This window comes from Saccopteryx bilineata, chromosome 6, assembly GCF_036850765.1.
Source record: "Saccopteryx bilineata isolate mSacBil1 chromosome 6, mSacBil1_pri_phased_curated, whole genome shotgun sequence".
Lineage (NCBI taxonomy): Eukaryota > Metazoa > Chordata > Mammalia > Chiroptera > Emballonuridae > Saccopteryx > Saccopteryx bilineata.
The window spans coordinates 208,207,348-208,224,964 of NC_089495.1; the positions used below are offsets into that span (position 1 = coordinate 208,207,348).

General features: G+C 60.9%; 1 protein-coding gene across 2 annotated transcripts in view; it reads right to left on the reverse strand.

Annotated features, from left to right (window-relative positions):
• The window catches only part of DNAAF9 (dynein axonemal assembly factor 9), a 95,464-nt gene that overhangs the window by 8,020 nt on the left and 69,827 nt on the right, over positions 1-17,617 (reverse strand). For both annotated transcript variants that reach the window (XM_066237076.1, XM_066237074.1), the window contains exons 28-32: positions 14,470-14,595; positions 12,820-12,857; positions 4,364-4,499; positions 3,418-3,504; positions 140-246 (exon numbers count right to left, since the gene is read on the reverse strand). In XM_066237076.1, coding sequence (XP_066093173.1) covers positions 140-246; positions 3,418-3,504; positions 4,364-4,499; positions 12,820-12,857; positions 14,470-14,595 — 494 coding nt within the window. The remainder of the gene's footprint in view (positions 1-139; positions 247-3,417; positions 3,505-4,363; positions 4,500-12,819; positions 12,858-14,469; positions 14,596-17,617) is intronic.

Here is a 17,617-nt window from a genome sequence, read left to right on the forward strand (position 1 = left end):
TCTGCCTGTCTCCGGGCCCAGATGGAGAGGGGAAGAGACAGCGCAGAGAACATGGAGACAACTAAAACGGCGCCAGGGAGCAGGGGCAGCTCTGGCCCTTTTTCGACAGGGGTGGGGACCTGTGCCGGCCAGGACTCACCTTTACATCTGGCCACGAAGCGCGTCTTCTCCAGGGGACGACAGAACCACACGCAGATCTGGACCATCAGCGGAAAGACCGAACCCGCATCAAATTTACCTTCGTACCTTCAAAGGGTTAAGAAAACTGTTACGTACAAGTCGTCGGGGCTTTGAGCCTTGCACGCTACTTCGGAACGAACTACCCATCGCTTGTCCTGTAACACGCTACTCACAAAAACGAGGGGGTCAGGGGCGTGCACACACTCGTCCTTCCAGCCTCTGGTCGGGTGTGTGCTCACCAATGAAGTAAGAGTTGGGTTTTGCATGTCATTTGCGTAACCAAACAACTTTCTCTGACTTGTCGTTTGCTTTTCTGATGTTCTTGTTTAATAGTAATTAACTAGCGTGCGGAGGACCTGGGTTCGATTCCCGGCCAGGGCACACAGGAGAACCGCCCATTTGCTTCTCCACCCCTCTGCCACACTTTCCTCTCTGTCTCTCTCTTCCCCTCCCGCAGCCAAGGCTCCATTGGAGCAAAGATGGCCCGGGCGCTGGGGATGGCTCTGTGGCCTCTGCCCCAGGCGCTAGAGTGGCTCTGGTCGCAACATGGCGACGCCCAGGATGGGCAGAGCATCGCCCCCTGGTGGGCAGAGCATCGCCCCTGGTGGGCGTGCCCGGTGGATCCCGGTCGGGCGCATGCGGGTGTCTGTCTGACTGTCTCTCCCCGTTTCCAGCTTCAGAAAAATGAAAAAAAAAAAAAAAATAGTAATTAAAAAAAAAATCAAATGCTTTTTTTTTTTTCTATCACTTCATATTCATTTTGAAATCTCCACTAGTGTTTGTGAGCAGTCTGGTTGAACTCCCTCTTCCTTGTACACAACTTTGTGGATAAGACCTTTCTGGTAAGACCTTAAATGAATATCTATGTCTCTTTCATCTTGAGATGGGAAAGAAAGGCTGGCTCACTGGAGCAGGGAGATGTCACCCCCTTTACACGGGCGGTTTCCTAAGGTCCAAGGCCCCTTCTACCTTTGGAGCCTGCCAGTGTCCCCAGCTGAGACCCGGGGTCCCCCTGGAGGCCTCCTCCTCAGGACCCTGTTCCCACACTCCTTCCAGGGCTCCAGGCCGCCCCACCATCGCAGAGGGAGCCTGACGGCCTGTGTTCTCCTTGGCTGGGTGCACTCTCTCCGCAGGGAACACGAGGGCCGGGGCCTCTGCACCATCAGCTTTGAGTTCAGCAGACGACGTGTCATGCTGGCCACAGACTCATTAAGAACATGGCCATCTTTAGAGCATTTGAAAAACTTAACTTTTAAAATTTATTTATTTATTTTTATTTTATTTCTTCATTTTAGAGTAGAGAGGGAATGAGAGAGAGAGAGAGAGAGAGAGAGAAAGGGGGGAGGAGCAGGAAGCATCAACTCCCATATGCGCCTTGACTAGACAAGTGCATGGTTTCGAACCAGCGACCTCAGCATTTCCAGGTCGACGCTTTATCCACTGTGCCACCACAGGTCAGGCAAAAAACTTAACTTCTAATGTGGGAAACTTCAAATGCACACACCAAGACAGAGGGTGGTCTAATAACCCCCCACCCCCAGGCTTCTGAAGGGATGGAGCTCTCCTTTCTTCTTTCTGGATTATTTTTTTCAGATGAACCCCATCACTGAAGTCAGCCCAGGAGAGGGGGTAACCTTCCCGTGGGTAAAAGTTTGTACCTCCCCAGCAGCAGATGAGTATCCCGGTCTCACAACGATTCTCCCAGCCATGGTTACTATTCCATATTTTTGGTTAAATGTAATAGTATCAGTCAAAGCAGTAACGAGGCATCATTGTACTTTCTGATTATTACTGACGGGGAACTGGATGCCCAGGCGAACGGTTTCCTCCAGACTAGAAACAAGCCCTTCTGCCAGGGAGGGGGCGGGGCCCGTGAGGCCCGCGGCACCGAAGAGCACGCGGCCAGCAGCTAAAGCCCACTCCCCGCGAGGTGGCGGCCCTGACCCGCGGAGGGAAGAGGGGGCTGCGGAGGGAGGCGCAGGGTCTGGTGGACGCTGACACCCTGTTAACCGACTCAACGGCCCGGATGCAGGGAAGGAACCCCTACGGGAGGGCCCGGGGGGATCTCGAGTCCCCTCAGTCTGGGCGTCCCCACAGGAACGGCCTCCTGGTATGGGGAAGGGAGCCGTCCAGTGGACCACACGCCCAGCTCTGTCCTAGGCCAGCCCGCCTCCAGGGAAGTCCACACTCTGAGCTCGGTCCACGCAGCAGCACGGACTGCAGGAGGGGGTCGCCCGGGGCACCCACCAGTGCGGACAGCGCACCTCTCAGGCCCGGGCCCACAGGTCTGGGCAGCCAAAGGGGCAGGACCTGCAGCTACCAGACAGGCGGGCTTCACCCCAAACTCCACCTGTCTTCTTGGCGAAGCTGCAGCTGCCTTGTTCAGGCGAAAGGGGCGAGTCACACCCTCACTGTTTAAGGAAGTGTGATGTGACTCAAATCGAAAGACTAAATCCTGTATTCTAATTTTTGTTCATGTATATTTACTTCTTATTTTTAGATTTTACTTATTCATTTTAGAGGGGCGGAAGAGAGAGAGAGAGAAAGAGAGAGAGAAGGGGGAGGAGCAGGAAGCATCAACTCCCATATGTACCCTGACCAGGCAAGTACAGGGTTTCGAACCAGTGACCTCAGCGTTCTAGGTCGACGTTTTATCCACTGCGCTCCCACAGGCCTGGCCAGTTCACGTACATTATTTTAAGTGGCCAGCTGTGGGCAGTGGTGACAGTAAGTGGTGACAGTACTAGGGGGCGCAGCCTCAGACCCCGGCGTGTGAGCGCCCGTCAGCTGTGGTGTTGGTGCCGGTGTGACTACGGTGCACCCAGCAGTCTCCTCTCTCCTCCCCTCTGCAGGAGAGAGGGTCAAGGCCGGGAGGCCACCAGCGGAGGAAGGACATCTCCTGGGTCCCACTGGCGGCCTCCTGGCACCACACCTGGGTTCTGTGCCAGCCACCTCCCCCTCCCTGGAGGGCGGAGGAGACATAGGACACAGCACGCCAGGTGCCCACAGCTGTCTCGCTGAGTCTCAACCACCAGCCAGGCTCCCACTCTGGAGCCCAAGGTGGGGGCCCGGGGGTCTTAGAACAGCTGGGGCTGTCGGGACACGCAGACCGTTCCGGCTGCCAGGGTCACCCTCCCACGGCACACCTGGGGTTTCCTCTTTGTCTCTCTCTCTCTTTTTTTTTTTCGGTTTGTTTCCTGTAAACAACAGTAGCTACTTCTCAAGGATGGTACTTGCCAGCCGGGGTACATGAGATATCGAGATCGGAGCATCTGAGGGCTTGAAAAACTGCTCTCTGACAGGATCAGCTCAACGTCTTCATTCCTTTGAGAACACACAGAAAAAGGAAAGATGAACTAGGACACGTTTTGCTTTCTTTCTCCACCGTCCCCCCCATAGACCTGTAAGCACTACACATCCAGGTTTCCGTTACCTCATCACCCTGAAACACTGCAGTCCCCGTCCCCTGAGAACAAGGACATTCCCTCACAGCACCGGACACTGGGGTCACACCCAGGGAACTGCATCCTGTGGACCAGCAGCACTGGGGTCACCCGGGGGCTCATCGGAAATGCGGAATCTCAGGCCCCGTTCCAGACCCACTGGCTCAGAACCCTTCTTTTAATAACACCCCTCCCCCCACTACCACCACCACCGGTCAATTTCATTTCATTTACGACTGTAAACTATATGCATTGCTCAAAAGTCTAAACTATCTATATAAAACATATACACCTTTTAGTATTCAACCAAAATTGCTATACAACCAGCTGTGTTCTCTCTCTCTCTCTCTCTCACACACACACACACACACACAGCCACTGATTCTCTGTTCTCAGTTCGTAATTTGGACCCAAGTCTATGAAGTAAAAAAAAAAAAAGATCATTTCTCTGTTTTCTATGTCAACACAGGAACTTGGAGAAATTTTTCACTTCCATCCCTTTATGAATGAAAATGTGAATGCATCCAAAAAAACAAACAAACCCCAAAACCTCAAACCAGTCCAGGACACGGACGCACAGGCCCCACCTGGTGACTGACAGGGCATCAGGACCCTCCTGTAAATAGAGGCCCAGGTCTCAGACGCAGGGACAAGGCCCGCGGTGCACGATCACCCAAGGGCATCTGCCGCGTCTGAGAAAGCGCCCGGTCCTGTGGGCGAAGCGAGCGAGACGCACTGACCTGGTGACGATCCCGTGCTCCGCCAGGATGAAGGCCGCGCTCGGGTTGGCGGCCCGGATGAGGCCCTGCAGCTGCACGAGGAGGGGGTGCCTCTGCTCCGCGGTGTGGCTGGTGAACACCACGTTGCTCACCAGGCCTGGGGGGGAGGAGGGGGGAGACCGGGAACAGCTCAGCCTGCGGAGTCCTCAGTGGCCTGAGCAAACCCCACCGCCACTGCCTAACAGGGCTCCCGTGGCTCGCTGGTGTGCACACGTTTGTGCCACAAAGTTAGTGAAGTCCAGAAAGGTACCCAGTCCAGAGTGTCTCCCTCTCCCTCCTTCTGCACCCTGAGTGAGCCCTGCCCCCCGCCCAGAGGCAAGCACGGACGACCAGTTTGGGGTGGGCGCCTTCAGACAGTCTGTGCATCTTCAACCACGCAGGAACACACGCACCACATTGTCAAAGCGTCTCTACCACACTCGAAACCTCTCTGGTCAGGGTCTCCGAGCAAGACCTGGTCTAGCTAACGACATGTAATTAGACATTCAGATGGAGGACAGGCTTAGCATTTCGTTTATTCCGTTCCAAAAGGTTCCTCTCGTGCCCTTCCTATTCAGGGGCTGTAACATGAAGACGGACCGTCCTCAGCCACAGTGTCAGGGAAGCCTCTGAGGGCAGGTGACGCTGGTGCCCCGCCTGTGCCCCGTTCCCGTTCCGGAAGGTCAGACAGGAAGGACAGCGTGGTGAGCCCCAGGCCAGCAGCCCAGGCCCTGGTGTGGCCGCAGGAAGCGCCTGGGGCCTCTGGAAACCCAGCGAGGCAAGGTGAGGAGGCCAGGCCAACTGCGGCCCGGCGGGGGAGCGGGCCGGGTTCTAGAGGGCTCAGCACATTCCGGAGATGGCAGATGCCAGAGGCCAGAGGCCCGGGAGACCCCCGGGGGGTGGAGGACAATAGCTGTGGTGGATCCTGCAGTGAGGAGCCCAGAAAGGCCAAGCAGAGACCTAGGGAGGCCCCGGGGCTCTGGTCAGTGTCCCCGTGGGCAGAGGGAACTGGAGTCAGGCTGGCGCAGACATGGCGCCCAAGCCACGTGCACCAACAGGGTCAGGGACGCAGGCCTGGCCCGTCCGGAGGAAGGTGGGCGGGCGATCCTGTGCCAGAAGGCCACTCGGCCTCCCGAGTCCCGGGCAGACAGACCCTGTGGGCTTGGGAATCTAGGTCAAGAACGGGGACACAGAAAGGGGGCTCTGCTTCACAGGGAAACAGGCAGAGGATTCGCCTCGCATTCCTCAGGCCAGCGCACCTGCCAAGAGGAAATGCCATCGCGGGGCAGGTGCAGCAGCTGTCTGGGGCACAGGGCGCGGGGGCCACGGTGGGCGCCCTCCCGCCGCCTGGGCTGGGAGCTTCCTCCTGCTCTCTGTCACGGAGTGGGTCCTAGGCTCAGGCTGGGCTCTCAGCAGCCTGGCCCACTCCCGGCGGTGGACAGCCGCCTGAGCTCTGTCCGACTGTCCTCGTCTGGGCCACGGGCTCCCCCGCAACCCGGGAGGGGCACACCTGTCCGTCCGTCTGCGCACGCTCCTAGGAGCAGGGCACGGGGGCCAACGTCTGTTCAGTGTCCCAGCCCGCACGGCACTGGAGCCACGCGAGCGTTCTGAGCCCTGAGATTATGTCCCAACCCTTGTGTTTCTGTAACAGACATCACCTCGGGCTGCCACACAGCCCTTTCCTCATTGTCCAATCTCCTCTGTGGTAACAGCCGTGAATCAGGGAGCCTGACTCGCGAGCAAGCGGGAGCAGAGGGAGGCAGAGCGCCCCCTCGGACACAGAACGGTTGGTCGGCTGGTGTCAGGCCCCACCTCCCCGGGAGCCACCGAGTCAGGGAGGGGAAGCTGCAGCTGACCCGTGGACAGACTCGGGGTCAGGGGGGGGAGATGCAGCTGACCTGTGGACAGAGTCGGGGTCAGGGAGAGGGAGCTGCAGCTGACCCGTGGACAGACTCGGGGTCAGGGAGGGGAAGCTACAGCTGACCCGTGGACAGATTCGGGGTCAGGGAGGGGGAGCTGCAGCTGACCCGTGGACAGATTCGGGGTCAGGGAGGGGGAGCTACAGCTGACCCGTGGACAGAGTCGGGGTCAGGGGGGGGAGCTACAGCTGACCTGTGGACAGACTCGGGGTCAGGGGGGGGAGCTACAGCTGACCCGTGGACAGACGGGGGAACTACAGCTGACCCGTGGACAGACTCGGGGTCAGGGGGGGGAGCTACAGCTGACCCGTGGACAGACTCGGGGTCAGGGAGGGGGAACTACAGCTGACCCGTGGACAGACTCAGGGTCAGGGAGGGAGAGCTACAGCTGACCCGTGGACAGACTCAGGGTCGGGGGGGGGGAACTACAGCTGACCCGTGGACAGACTCGGGGTCAGGGAGGGGAACTACAGCTGACCCGTGGACAGACTCAGGGTCGGGGGGGGGAGCTACAGCTGACCCGTGGACAGACTCGGGGTCAGGGAGGGGGAACTACAGCTGACCCGTGGACAGACTCGGGGTCAGGGAGGGGGAACTGCAGCTGACCCGTGGACAGACTCGGGGTCAGGGAGGGGAACTACAGCTGACCCGTGGACAGACTCGGGGTCAGGGAGGGGGAACTGCAGCTGACCCATGGACAGACTCGGGGTCACGGAGGGGGAACTACAGCTGACCCGTGGACAGACTCGGGGTCAGGGAGGGGAACTACAGCTGACCCGTGGACAGACTCGGGGTCAGGGAGGGGGAACTGCAGCTGACCCATGGACAGACTCGGGGTCACGGAGGGGGAACTACAGCTGACCCGTGGACAGACTCGGGGTCAGGGAGGGGGAACTGCAGCTGACCCATGGACAGACTCGGGGTCAGGGAGGGGGAGCTACAGCTGACCCGTGGACAGACTCAGGGTCGGGGGGGGAGGTACAGCTGACCCGTGGACAGACTTGGGGTCAGGGAGGGGAGCTACAGCTGACCCGTGGACAGACTCGGGGTCAGGGAGGGGGAGCTACAGCTGACCCGTGGACAGACTCGGGGTCAGGGAGGGGAACTACAGCTGACCCGTGGACAGACTCGGGGTCAGGGAGGGGAACTACAGCTGACCCGTGGACAGACTCGGGGTCAGGGAGGGGAACTACAGCTGACCCGTGGACAGACTCGGGGTCAGGGAGGGGGAGCTACAGCTGACCCGTGGACAGACTCGGGGTCAGGGAGGGGGAGCTGCAGCTGACCCGTGGACAGACTCGGGGTCAGGGAGGGGAACTATAGCTGACCCGTGGACAGACTCGGGGTCAGGGAGGGGGAGCTGCAGCTGACCCGTGGACAGACTCGGGGTCAGGGAGGGGGAGCTACAGCTGACCCGTGGACAGACTCAGGGTCAGGGAGGGGAACTACAGCTGACCCGTGGACAGACTCGGGGTCAGGGAGCGGGAGCTGCAGCTGACCCGTGGACAGACTCGGGGTCAGGGAGGGGAACTACAGCTGACCCGTGGACAGACTCGGGGTCAGGGAGGGGGAGCTACAGCTGACCCGTGGACAGACTCGGGGTCAGGGAGGGGGACCTGCAGCTGACCCGTGGACAGACTCGGGGTCAGGGAGGGGAACTACAGCTGACCCGTGGACAGACTCGGGGTCAGGGAGGAGGAGCTGCAGCTGACCCGTGGACAGACTCGGGGTCAGGGAGGGGGAGCTGCAGCTGACCCGTGGACAGACTCGGGGTCAGGGAGGGGGAGCTGCAGCTGACCCGTGGACAGACTCGGGGTCAGGGAGGGGGAGCTGCAGCTGACCCGTGGACAGACTCGGGGTCAGGGAGGGGGAGCTGCAGCTGACCCGTGGACAGACTCGGGGTCAGGGAGGGGGAGCTGCAGCTGACCCGTGGACAGACTCGGGGTCAGGGAGGGGAACTACAGCTGACCCGTGGACAGACTCGGGATCAGGGAGGGGAACTACAGCTGACCCGTGGACAGACTCGGGGTCAGGGAGGGGGAGCTACAGCTGACCCGTGGACAGACTCGGGGTCAGGGAGGGGGAGCTGCAGCTGACCCGTGGACAGACTCGGGGTCAGGGAGGGGAGCTACAGCTGACCCGTGGACAGACTCGGGGTCAGGGAGGGGGAGCTGCAGCTGACCCGTGGACAGACTCGGGGTCAGGGAGGGGGAGCTACAGCTGACCCGTGGACAGACTCAGGGTCAGGGAGGGGGAGCTACAGCTGACCCGTGGACAGACTCGGGGTCAGGGAGCGGGAGCTGCAGCTGACCCGTGGACAGACTCGGGGTCAGGGAGGGGAACTACAGCTGACCCGTGGACAGAATCGGGGTCAGGGAGGGGGAGCTACAGCTGACCCGTGGACAGACTCGGGGTCAGGGAGGGGGAGCTGCAGCTGACCCGTGGACAGACTCGGGGTCAGGGAGGGGAACTACAGCTGACCCGTGGACAGACTCGGGGTCAGGGAGGGGGAGCTGCAGCTGACCCGTGGACAGACTCGGGGTCAGGGAGGGGGAGCTGCAGCTGACCCGTGGACAGACTCGGGGTCAGGGAGGGGGAGCTGCAGCTGACCCGTGGACAGACTCGGGGTCAGGGAGGGGGAGCTGCAGCTGACCCGTGGACAGACTCGGGGTCAGGGAGCGGGAGCTGCAGCTGACCCGTGGACAGACTCGGGGTCAGGGAGGGGAACTACAGCTGACCCGTGGACAGACTCGGGGTCAAGGAGGGGGAGCTACAGCTGACCCGTGGACAGACTCGGGGTCAGGGAGGGGGAACTGCAGCTGACCCATGGACAGACTCGGGGTCAGGGAGGGGAACTACAGCTGACCCGTGGACAGACTCGGGGTCAGGGAGGGGGAACTGCAGCTGACCCGTGGACAGACTCGGGGTCAGGGAGGGGAACTACAGCTGACCCGTGTACAGACTCGGGGTCAGGGAGGGGGAACTGCAGCTGACCCGTGGACAGACTCGGGGTCAGGGAGGGGAACTACAGCTGACCCGTGGACAGACTCGGGGTCAGGGAGGGGGAACTGCAGCTGACCCGTGGACAGACTCGGGGTCACGGAGGGGGAACTACAGCTGAGCCGTGGACAGACTCGGGGTCAGGGAGGGGGAGCTACAGCTGACCCGTGGACAGACTCAGGGTCGGGGGGGGGAACTACAGCTGACCCTTGGACAGACTCGGGGTCAGGGAGGGGAACTACAGCTGACCCGTGGACAGACTCGTGGTCATGGAGGGGGAACTACAGCTGACCCGTGGACAGACTCGGGGTCAGGGAGGGGGAGCTACAGCTGACCCATGGACAGACTCGTGGTCATGGAGGGGGAACTACAGCTGACCCGTGGACAGACTCGGGGTCAGGGAGGGGGAACTACAGCTGACCCGTGGACAGACTCGGGGTCAGGGAGGGGAACTACAGCTGACCCGTGGACAGACTCGGGGTCAGGGAGGGTAGAGCTACAGCTGACCCGTGGACAGACTCGGGGTCAGGGAGGGGGAACTACAGCTGACCCGTGGACAGACTCGGGGTCAGGGAGGGGGAGCTGCAGCTGACCCGTGGACAGACTCGGGGTCAGGGAGGGGGAGCTGCAGCTGACCCGTGGACAGACTCGGGGTCAGGGTGGGGAACTACAGCTGACCCGTGGACAGACTCGGGGTCAGGGAGGGGGAGCTACAGCTGACCCGTGGACAGACTCGGGGTCAGGGAGGGGAACTACAGCTGACCCGTGGACAGACTCGGGGTCAGGGAGGGGGAGCTACAGCTGACCCGTGGACAGACTCGGGGTCAGGGAGGGGGAGCTGCAGCTGACCCGTGGACAGACTCGGGGTCAGGGAGGGGGAGCTGCAGCTGACCCGTGGACAGACTCGGGGTCAGGGAGGGGGAGCTACAGCTGACCCGTGGACAGACTCGGGGTCAGGGAGGGGGAGCTGCAGCTGACCCGTGGACAGACTCGGGGTCAGGGAAGGGGAGCTGCAGCTGACCCGTGGACAGACTTGGGGTCAGGGAGGGGAGCTACAGCTGACCCGTGGACAGACTCGGGGTCAGGGAGGGGAAGCTACAGCTGACCCGTGGACAGACTCGGGGTCAGGGAGGGGGAGCTGCAGCTGACCCGTGGACAGACTCGGGGTCACGGAGGGGGAACTACAGCTGACCCGTGGACAGACTCGGGGTCAGGGAGGGGGAGCTACAGCTGACCCGTGGACAGACTCGGGGTCAGGGAGGGGGAACTACAGCTGACCCGTGGACAGACTCGGGGTCAGGGAGGGGGAGCTGCAGCTGACCCGTGGACAGACTCGGGGTCAGGGAGGGGGAGCTGCAGCTGACCCGTGGACAGACTCGGGGTCAGGGAGGGGGAGCTGCAGCTGACCCGTGGACAGACTCGGGGTCAGGGAGGGGGAGCTGCAGCTGACCCGTGGACAGACTCGGGGTCAGGGAGGGGGAGCTGCAGCTGACCCGTGGACAGATTCGGGGTCAGGGAGGGGGAGCCAAAGCTGACCCGTGGACAGACTCGGGGTCAGGGAGGGGGAGCTAGGGCTGACCCGTGGACAGACTCGGGGTCAGGGAGGGGGAGCTGCAGCTGACCCGTGGACAGACTCGGGGTCAGGGAGGGGAACTACAGCTGACCTGTGGACAGACTCGGGGTCAGGGAGGGGGAGCTACGGCTGACCCGTGGACAGACTTGGGGTTAGGGAGGGGAGCTACAGCTGACCCGTGGACAGACTCGGGGTCAGGGAGGGGAAGCTACAGCTGACCTGTGGACAGATTTGGGGTTAGGGGCGTGACAGTAAAAAAAAAAATCTGCATGTAAGTTCTGACTCCCCCAAAACTTAACTGCTGAGAACCTCCTATTGCCCCCAAAAGCCTAGTTGTTAACAGTTGGTGAACACAGATGTTATATAGTATATGTGATATGTATATCGTATTACAAGTAAGCCAGAGAAAAGAGAATATTAAAAAATTGTAGAAAAAAAAATTGTAGAGGAGGAAAAAAACATTTACAGTATTTACTGGGAAAAAAAAAAAAGAACCCAAACAGCGCCCCGCACCCAGCAGAGCTGCGCAGCGCCCGCCCGCGTCCTGCCAGCCGGCCGTAGGGCTCTCCCCGCCCCGGGCAGCCCGTGCCCACGGCGAGCCAGGCTGCAGGAGTCCAGAGGGCTCCCCTGGGCCCAGGGACAGGAGGAAGATACCCCGCAGCCCCCTGGCGTCCAGAAAACGGCGTACAGACTTGGTCTCCAGGTCACCTGCCCACACCAGTCCACACCCCTGGTCACACAGGCTCAGGGTCCGGCACAGGTGACCTTCCAACACTGGGCTGGGAGGCAGTGCCGACAAGATGCTGCTGGCGAGTGCCAGGGAGAACGCGGTCTGACCCGGGACGCCGCCCGGACGGTGGACGGGGGCGCTGGGGCCCTTCCCCGCGCGCTCTGCAGTCTGACCCGGGACGCCGCCCGGGCGGTGGACGGGGGCGCTGGGGCCCTTCCCCGCGCTCTGCCCGTGCTCTATGTGCCAGGACAGCAGAGGGGCACTGCGGGAAGTGTCCAGGGGCCGGGGCACACTACGGTGGCACCGGTGCGGCGGGTGGACAGAGGCTGAGAGCAGCCTGCGGCCTTGGCTTTGGCCGTGACGACGGAACCCGTATCTGAGGGCCAGAGGGCTGTCCGTGGTCATCCCCTGGTCTGGGTGTTTTCTTCCCCCCTCACATCCCATCGCCCTAACCTCCATAAAACCTCCTCAACCTCTACGTGGGGTGGGCAGATACAGTGGGGGGACCCAGCCGGCCTCCACTCCACTCTGCTTCTGGCGTGCCGTGCCTGGAAAGCCACAGGGCCTTTGCACGCCGGGGTCGAGACTCCTGGCCTGGCAGTCCGACACCCACACTCCTCCCTCCGGGGATCCGGCCCAGCTCAGCCGTCTCCCAGACAACATCCCCGGACCCCTGGTGGGCTCGGCTGTCTCCGCTCCCTGTGGGCTGGCTGTGGGCTCAGCAGGGCCAAACTGAGCTGGGGACACCGAGTTATCTTCCTCTGTCTGATGTCTACTTGCTGGGCTGACTGGGGAAGCCCACAGCCCAGGTCCTCGGACAACAATGAGCATCTTGTTGCCACAGCAGTAAATGCGGGATTTATTCTGGGTCTCTAGGCACCAGAGCTAGTGTGACTACAACAGGCTGCTTCCAGGGTGGCCGGAGGGTGGGACACCGTGAGGTGGAGCGTCACCTACAGGGTGGGGAGCGTGTTCCCAATGTTCCCGCGGAGGTGCGGAGAACCCCGGTGTGCGGAGGGGAGGACGTTCAGGGAGGTCCTACTGGACCCCGCTCTGCCCTCATCGGGCAGGAAACACACGCGCTGGGTGACCCAGAGGTGAGGACCGGTTCTGTTTGTTTTGGATTTCTGAACGGCAGGTGGGAGCTCTGAGAAAAGCCGGCTGCACCTGACAGAACCTGACAGGCGGGTGACAGCGGGGAGAGAACGGGGCTTACCTTGTGAACACTGGTCAAGACACTTGGGGAAGAGGAACCTGGAGAGGAAAGAGAGAGAGACAGTTTAGAACTGCTCACGCCGGCGCTGTCATGGACGGTCTCCCACACACAGGCGAAGACCACGCTGTCTGAGGCGTCCCACGTGGCCGGTGGGTGGTGGCAGCACGGAGCGCGGGGCACAGCCAGGGTTCCCGAGGGCTTCCCAGCCTTGAGCCCAAACAGAGCTCCTCAGGCCGGGAACCCCGTAACAGTCCCTACGTGGCCAGCTCCTGGGGGGATGCTGAAAAGGGCCTGTCTCTGGACCACTGCAAGCAGAGAATGAGAGCTGGCCCGTCCTTTCTTTTTCGTGAGCGAGACACAGAGACAGAGGGAGAGACAGGAAGGGAGAGAGATGAAAAGCATCAACTCGTAGTTGTGGCACCTTAGTGGTTCATTAACTACATACTTCTCATATGTGCCTTGACTGGGGGTGGGAGGGGGCTCAAGCTGAGCCTGTGACCCTTTGCTCAAGCCGGCGTCCCTGGGCTTCAAGACAGTGACCCCTGGGCTCAAGCGAGTGACCCCAGGGTCATGTCGATGATCCCACGCTCAAGCCGGAGGAGCCCGTGCTCAAGCAGGTGACCTCAGGGTTTTGAACCAGGGACACTGAGGTTTGAAAGTGTTATTCACGGCCCTGGCCAGTTGGCTCGGCAGTGGTAGAGCGTTGGCCCAGCGTGTGGAAGTCCCAGGTTCGATTCCCGGTCAGGGCACACAGGAGAAGTGCCCATCTAATTTGCCACTCCCTTCCCCCTTCCCCTTCCCCTCCCGCAGCCATGGTTCGAATAGTTTGAGCAAGATGGCCCCGGGCGCTGAGGATGGCTCTGTGGCCTCGCCTCCGGTGCTGAAATAGCTCAGTTGTCAAGCAATGAAACAGTGGCCCCAGATGGGCAGGCAATCAGATCCAGCCTGAGGTTGCCGGGTGGATCCCAGTTGGGGTGCATGCAGGAGTCTGTTTGCCTCCCTGCTTCTCATTTGATTAAAAAAAAAAAGTGTTATTCACTGTACTTATGAAGGTTCCAGATTCACTCACTCTCTATCCACTGCACCACCACCGGTCAGGCCCACACATGTGATAATTACACGATTTATCCAGATGTCCTGACCAGTGTGATACAATAACGCACATATGCTAACATACATGTTTACGTGTTAACGTAAGAAGATATAAGATTATACATCCATCACAACTGTAAAATAAGCATGCACACAAGAGGATCAGAAAGGAATTCACAAACATGGTAACAGTCACACTGAGCCACGACATTACGGATGAATTACTACCCACTTTGCTTTGCTGTTGTTATATTTCTTCCCAAGTTAAAAGAAAAAAAAAAATAGTTCCTGTCAACAGTGAGAAAGAGTGTCATGAGCTGAGGTAAGATGGCCTTCAAGTGGCTTAACCACGTGGCACTCTGTGGGACACTCCCGAGTCTTGGGACACGTGCCCTCCGAGGCAGCCAAGACAAGAGAAAGGCCACCAGCGTGGCTCCTTCTGGGAGATGCTGTTGGGGATGTGTCTCCTTTCAGTGGGGGTGGGGGTGGGGGGGATAAGACAGCTCTCCGTACAGCAGACGGCGTTGCCTGCAGGCTGGGGGCGGTCCGCGTGCGTACCTATGCTCCATGTAGCAGCTCAGGGGCTCCACGCACGCCGTGACGGCGCCGATGGCGCAGGCGGACTTGACTGCTGAGTCTGGGTGGGTCTGCAGGGCCTGGACCACGTCAACGATGTCCATGTAGCTGGGGGTGGGGGTGGGGAGAGGGGATGGTTAGTGTGCAGACTGGGAGTGGCAGAGCGAGCGAGGCTGGCAGGAAAAGCGGAGGACGCGCCCGGGACCGGGGTCCTGGGGTCCCCCCACTGCGGGATTTGGGGCCGCTGGAGTCCAGTGCTTCTCGGTCCCCAGTTCCGTCAGTCCTCACAGCTGCTCAGCCGTGCGAGAGCGGGCAGACGTGCCACCCCCACCTCCGGGAAAGGTGGGCCTGCACAGGGAACTTGGGGTCCTTCGGGCCGTTCTCTGATCGAGTCAGGAGCTCCTCCGGCACTGGTCTTTTTTTTTGAAAGGAGCTCTTTCCTCTCTTCCCGCTCACAGAACACACGGGCAAGAGGGAAGTGGGTGACACCGGGTGTCTCTCTAGGTCAGCAGACCCCTGTCACACACCCCCGTGCCCACATCTCCTGCCTGGAACTCCCTCTGACTCCAGAGGTCCAGAGCCCGCTTGATATTTTCACTGAGAGAGCTCACAACCTGACTCCCCCACGCCTGCTCCTCCCACAGCCTGGGCTTCTCAGCAAAGGAGACGCCGCTCCTCCCGCTGCTGGGCCAGATCTGTCCAGCGCCGTCCCCAATGCCATTCCCCCATCTTCCCTGTACAGCCGGCACGGGCTCACTGCTCACACCGCCAGGCTGACTGGTCTTGCCTACGTCACCCCACGGCTGCTCCAACGGCCTCCCTGCTTCGGGTCTGGCCTCTCCCCAACCTGTTTTCTTTCTTTCTTTTTTCTTACAGAGACAGTGAGTCAGAGAGAGGACAGACAAGGACAGACAGACAGGAACGGAGAGAGATGAGAAGCATCAATCATTAGTTTTTCATTGCGCGTTGCAACACCTTAGTTGTTCATTGATTGCTTTCTCATATGTGCCTTGACCGTGGGCCTTCAGCAGACCGAGTAACCCCTTGCTAGAGCCAGCGACCTTGGGTTCAAGCTGGTGAGCTTTTGCTCAAACCAGATGAACCCGCGCTCAAGCTGGTGACCTCGGGGTCTCGAACCTGGGTCCTTCCGCATCCCAGTCCAATGCTTTATCCACTGCGCCACCACCTGGTCAGGCCCCAACCTGTTTTCAACGCAGAGCAGTGGCACCGTGTTAACCCCACTGGGCGAGAGGCTACCATTCCACTCAGTATAAAAGCCACAGCCCTTAAAATGGCCCGACTACACCCTCCAGGCCGCAGACAAAGCTCCATCTCCTTCCATTCCTGCCCTTACCTGAGCCAGAAACTCTGGCCTCCGGGCCTGTCCCTGAGCATTCCAGGCACGTTTCTGCAGAGGAGGCGTGCTCTGTCCCCTCCCCGTGGGGCTCTGTCCCCTCCCCAGGGGGCTCTGTCCCCTCCCCGGGGGGCTGTCCCCTCCCCGTGGGGCTCTGTCCCCTCCCCGTGGGGCCCTGTCCCCTTCCCCGTGGGGCCCTGTCCCCTCCCCGGGGGGCCCTGTCCCCTTCCCCGTGGGGCCCTGTCCCCTCCCCGGGGGGCCCTGTCCCCTCCCCGTGGGGCTCTGTCCCCTCCCCGGGGGACTCTGTCCCCTTCCTGTGGGGCCCTGTCCCCTCCCCGGGGGGCTCCGTCCCCTCCCCGTGGGGCTCTGTCCCCTCCCCGGGGGGTCCTGTCCCCTCCCCGGGGGGCTCTGCCCCTTTCCTGTGGGGCTCTTCTCCCTGATGTCTGTGAGACTCACCCTCTCACTGCCTCATGGGCTACGGCGACCCCCTCTCTGGACCAATCCCCCCTCCCCCCAAAGCGCTGGGCATCAGCTACACCTGCTGTACTTTCTCACGGATCTGTTTACGGTCTGTCTCTGCCATCAGAACGGAAGGCGGCTATACTCTACGGAGCCCAAGGTGGAGTGGACGAAGGAACTGGACATTCAACCTCAGGGACACACACACGCACACAGCTACTCTAAGAGGGGATCTGCCCTCTTCACCTCGTGGAGAATGTCCTCCTGACTGGCCCAGCCCATCACCGAAAGGTCATTTTCCATGGAGGGACGTCAAAGCCGACGCGCTGGCTTGCTGACCACGTGGGCCGGGGGCCTAGCCTGGGCCCCTGGGAGGCCCGGGTCACTCTGCAGCACCCACCTGTAAGGTGGCACCTGGCTCTGGCCCAGGGAACAATGATGTTCGCTCCTCACCCCGCCCCCAGGCCTGCCTCAGAGGGGTGCTAGGTTCCAGAGCTCCCCCGGAGACCTGGCAGCCAGAGCGCCGTCATGGCGAGCCCTCTGCTCACTGCTCCCTTCAAAGGCTGCTCCCCAAACCCGGGCAGGTGCACGGACAGCCACGTGGGGTTCCTTCCAAGGGCCCGCAATGCCAGGAGAGCCTTCCTGGGGCTCTGAGGCCCACACGGCGGGCAGGACCGAGGCTCGCACACGCCCCAGTTCTCCTCGTGGTCGCGTTTAATGGCGTTACCGTGCCCCGTTCTGTGTCCCAGCCCTGTGCAGTGTCTTTCGCTTCCCGTGTTTGGGACAAGCCTGCTAGAGGCCCTCACTCGCAGGGTGAGAAGGACTAACGAGCCAGCCCAGCCGGTCTTGGTCCTTCACGCTAACATGGCAGATTCACCCTTGGCGCGAGCAACTGTGGGACAGCCAGGTTTTGAGAGCATTCCGCTCATTTTCATCTATTTTAATGAAGAAGGTTAGAGCCGAAACAGGCCCCGGGCTCCTCGTGAGGCCAGTGGCATCTACAGGATGCATCTACTCACTGCCACAGAGAGGAGGAGGCCTGAAGTGTCACTCCCTCGACTTATGACGGGGGTCCTGCAGCCCCAGCCCCCCTCCGAGCCCTGGCCCTGTAGTGACGGCCCTGGGCGGGGCCCCTACAGGAAGGAGGCAGCCCTCAGCCCCGAGGACAGCGGCCTCTCCAGCTGCCAGACTTGATCCGGCCACTTTGGCTAAAGTGCCGGAATGCGTGGTGAAGGCAGATAACTGGAGCCTTGTGTCAGTCTCGCTCTGGTCAGTGCGCTCATTATTAGAAGTGAAAACAAAACAAAACAACAGCCC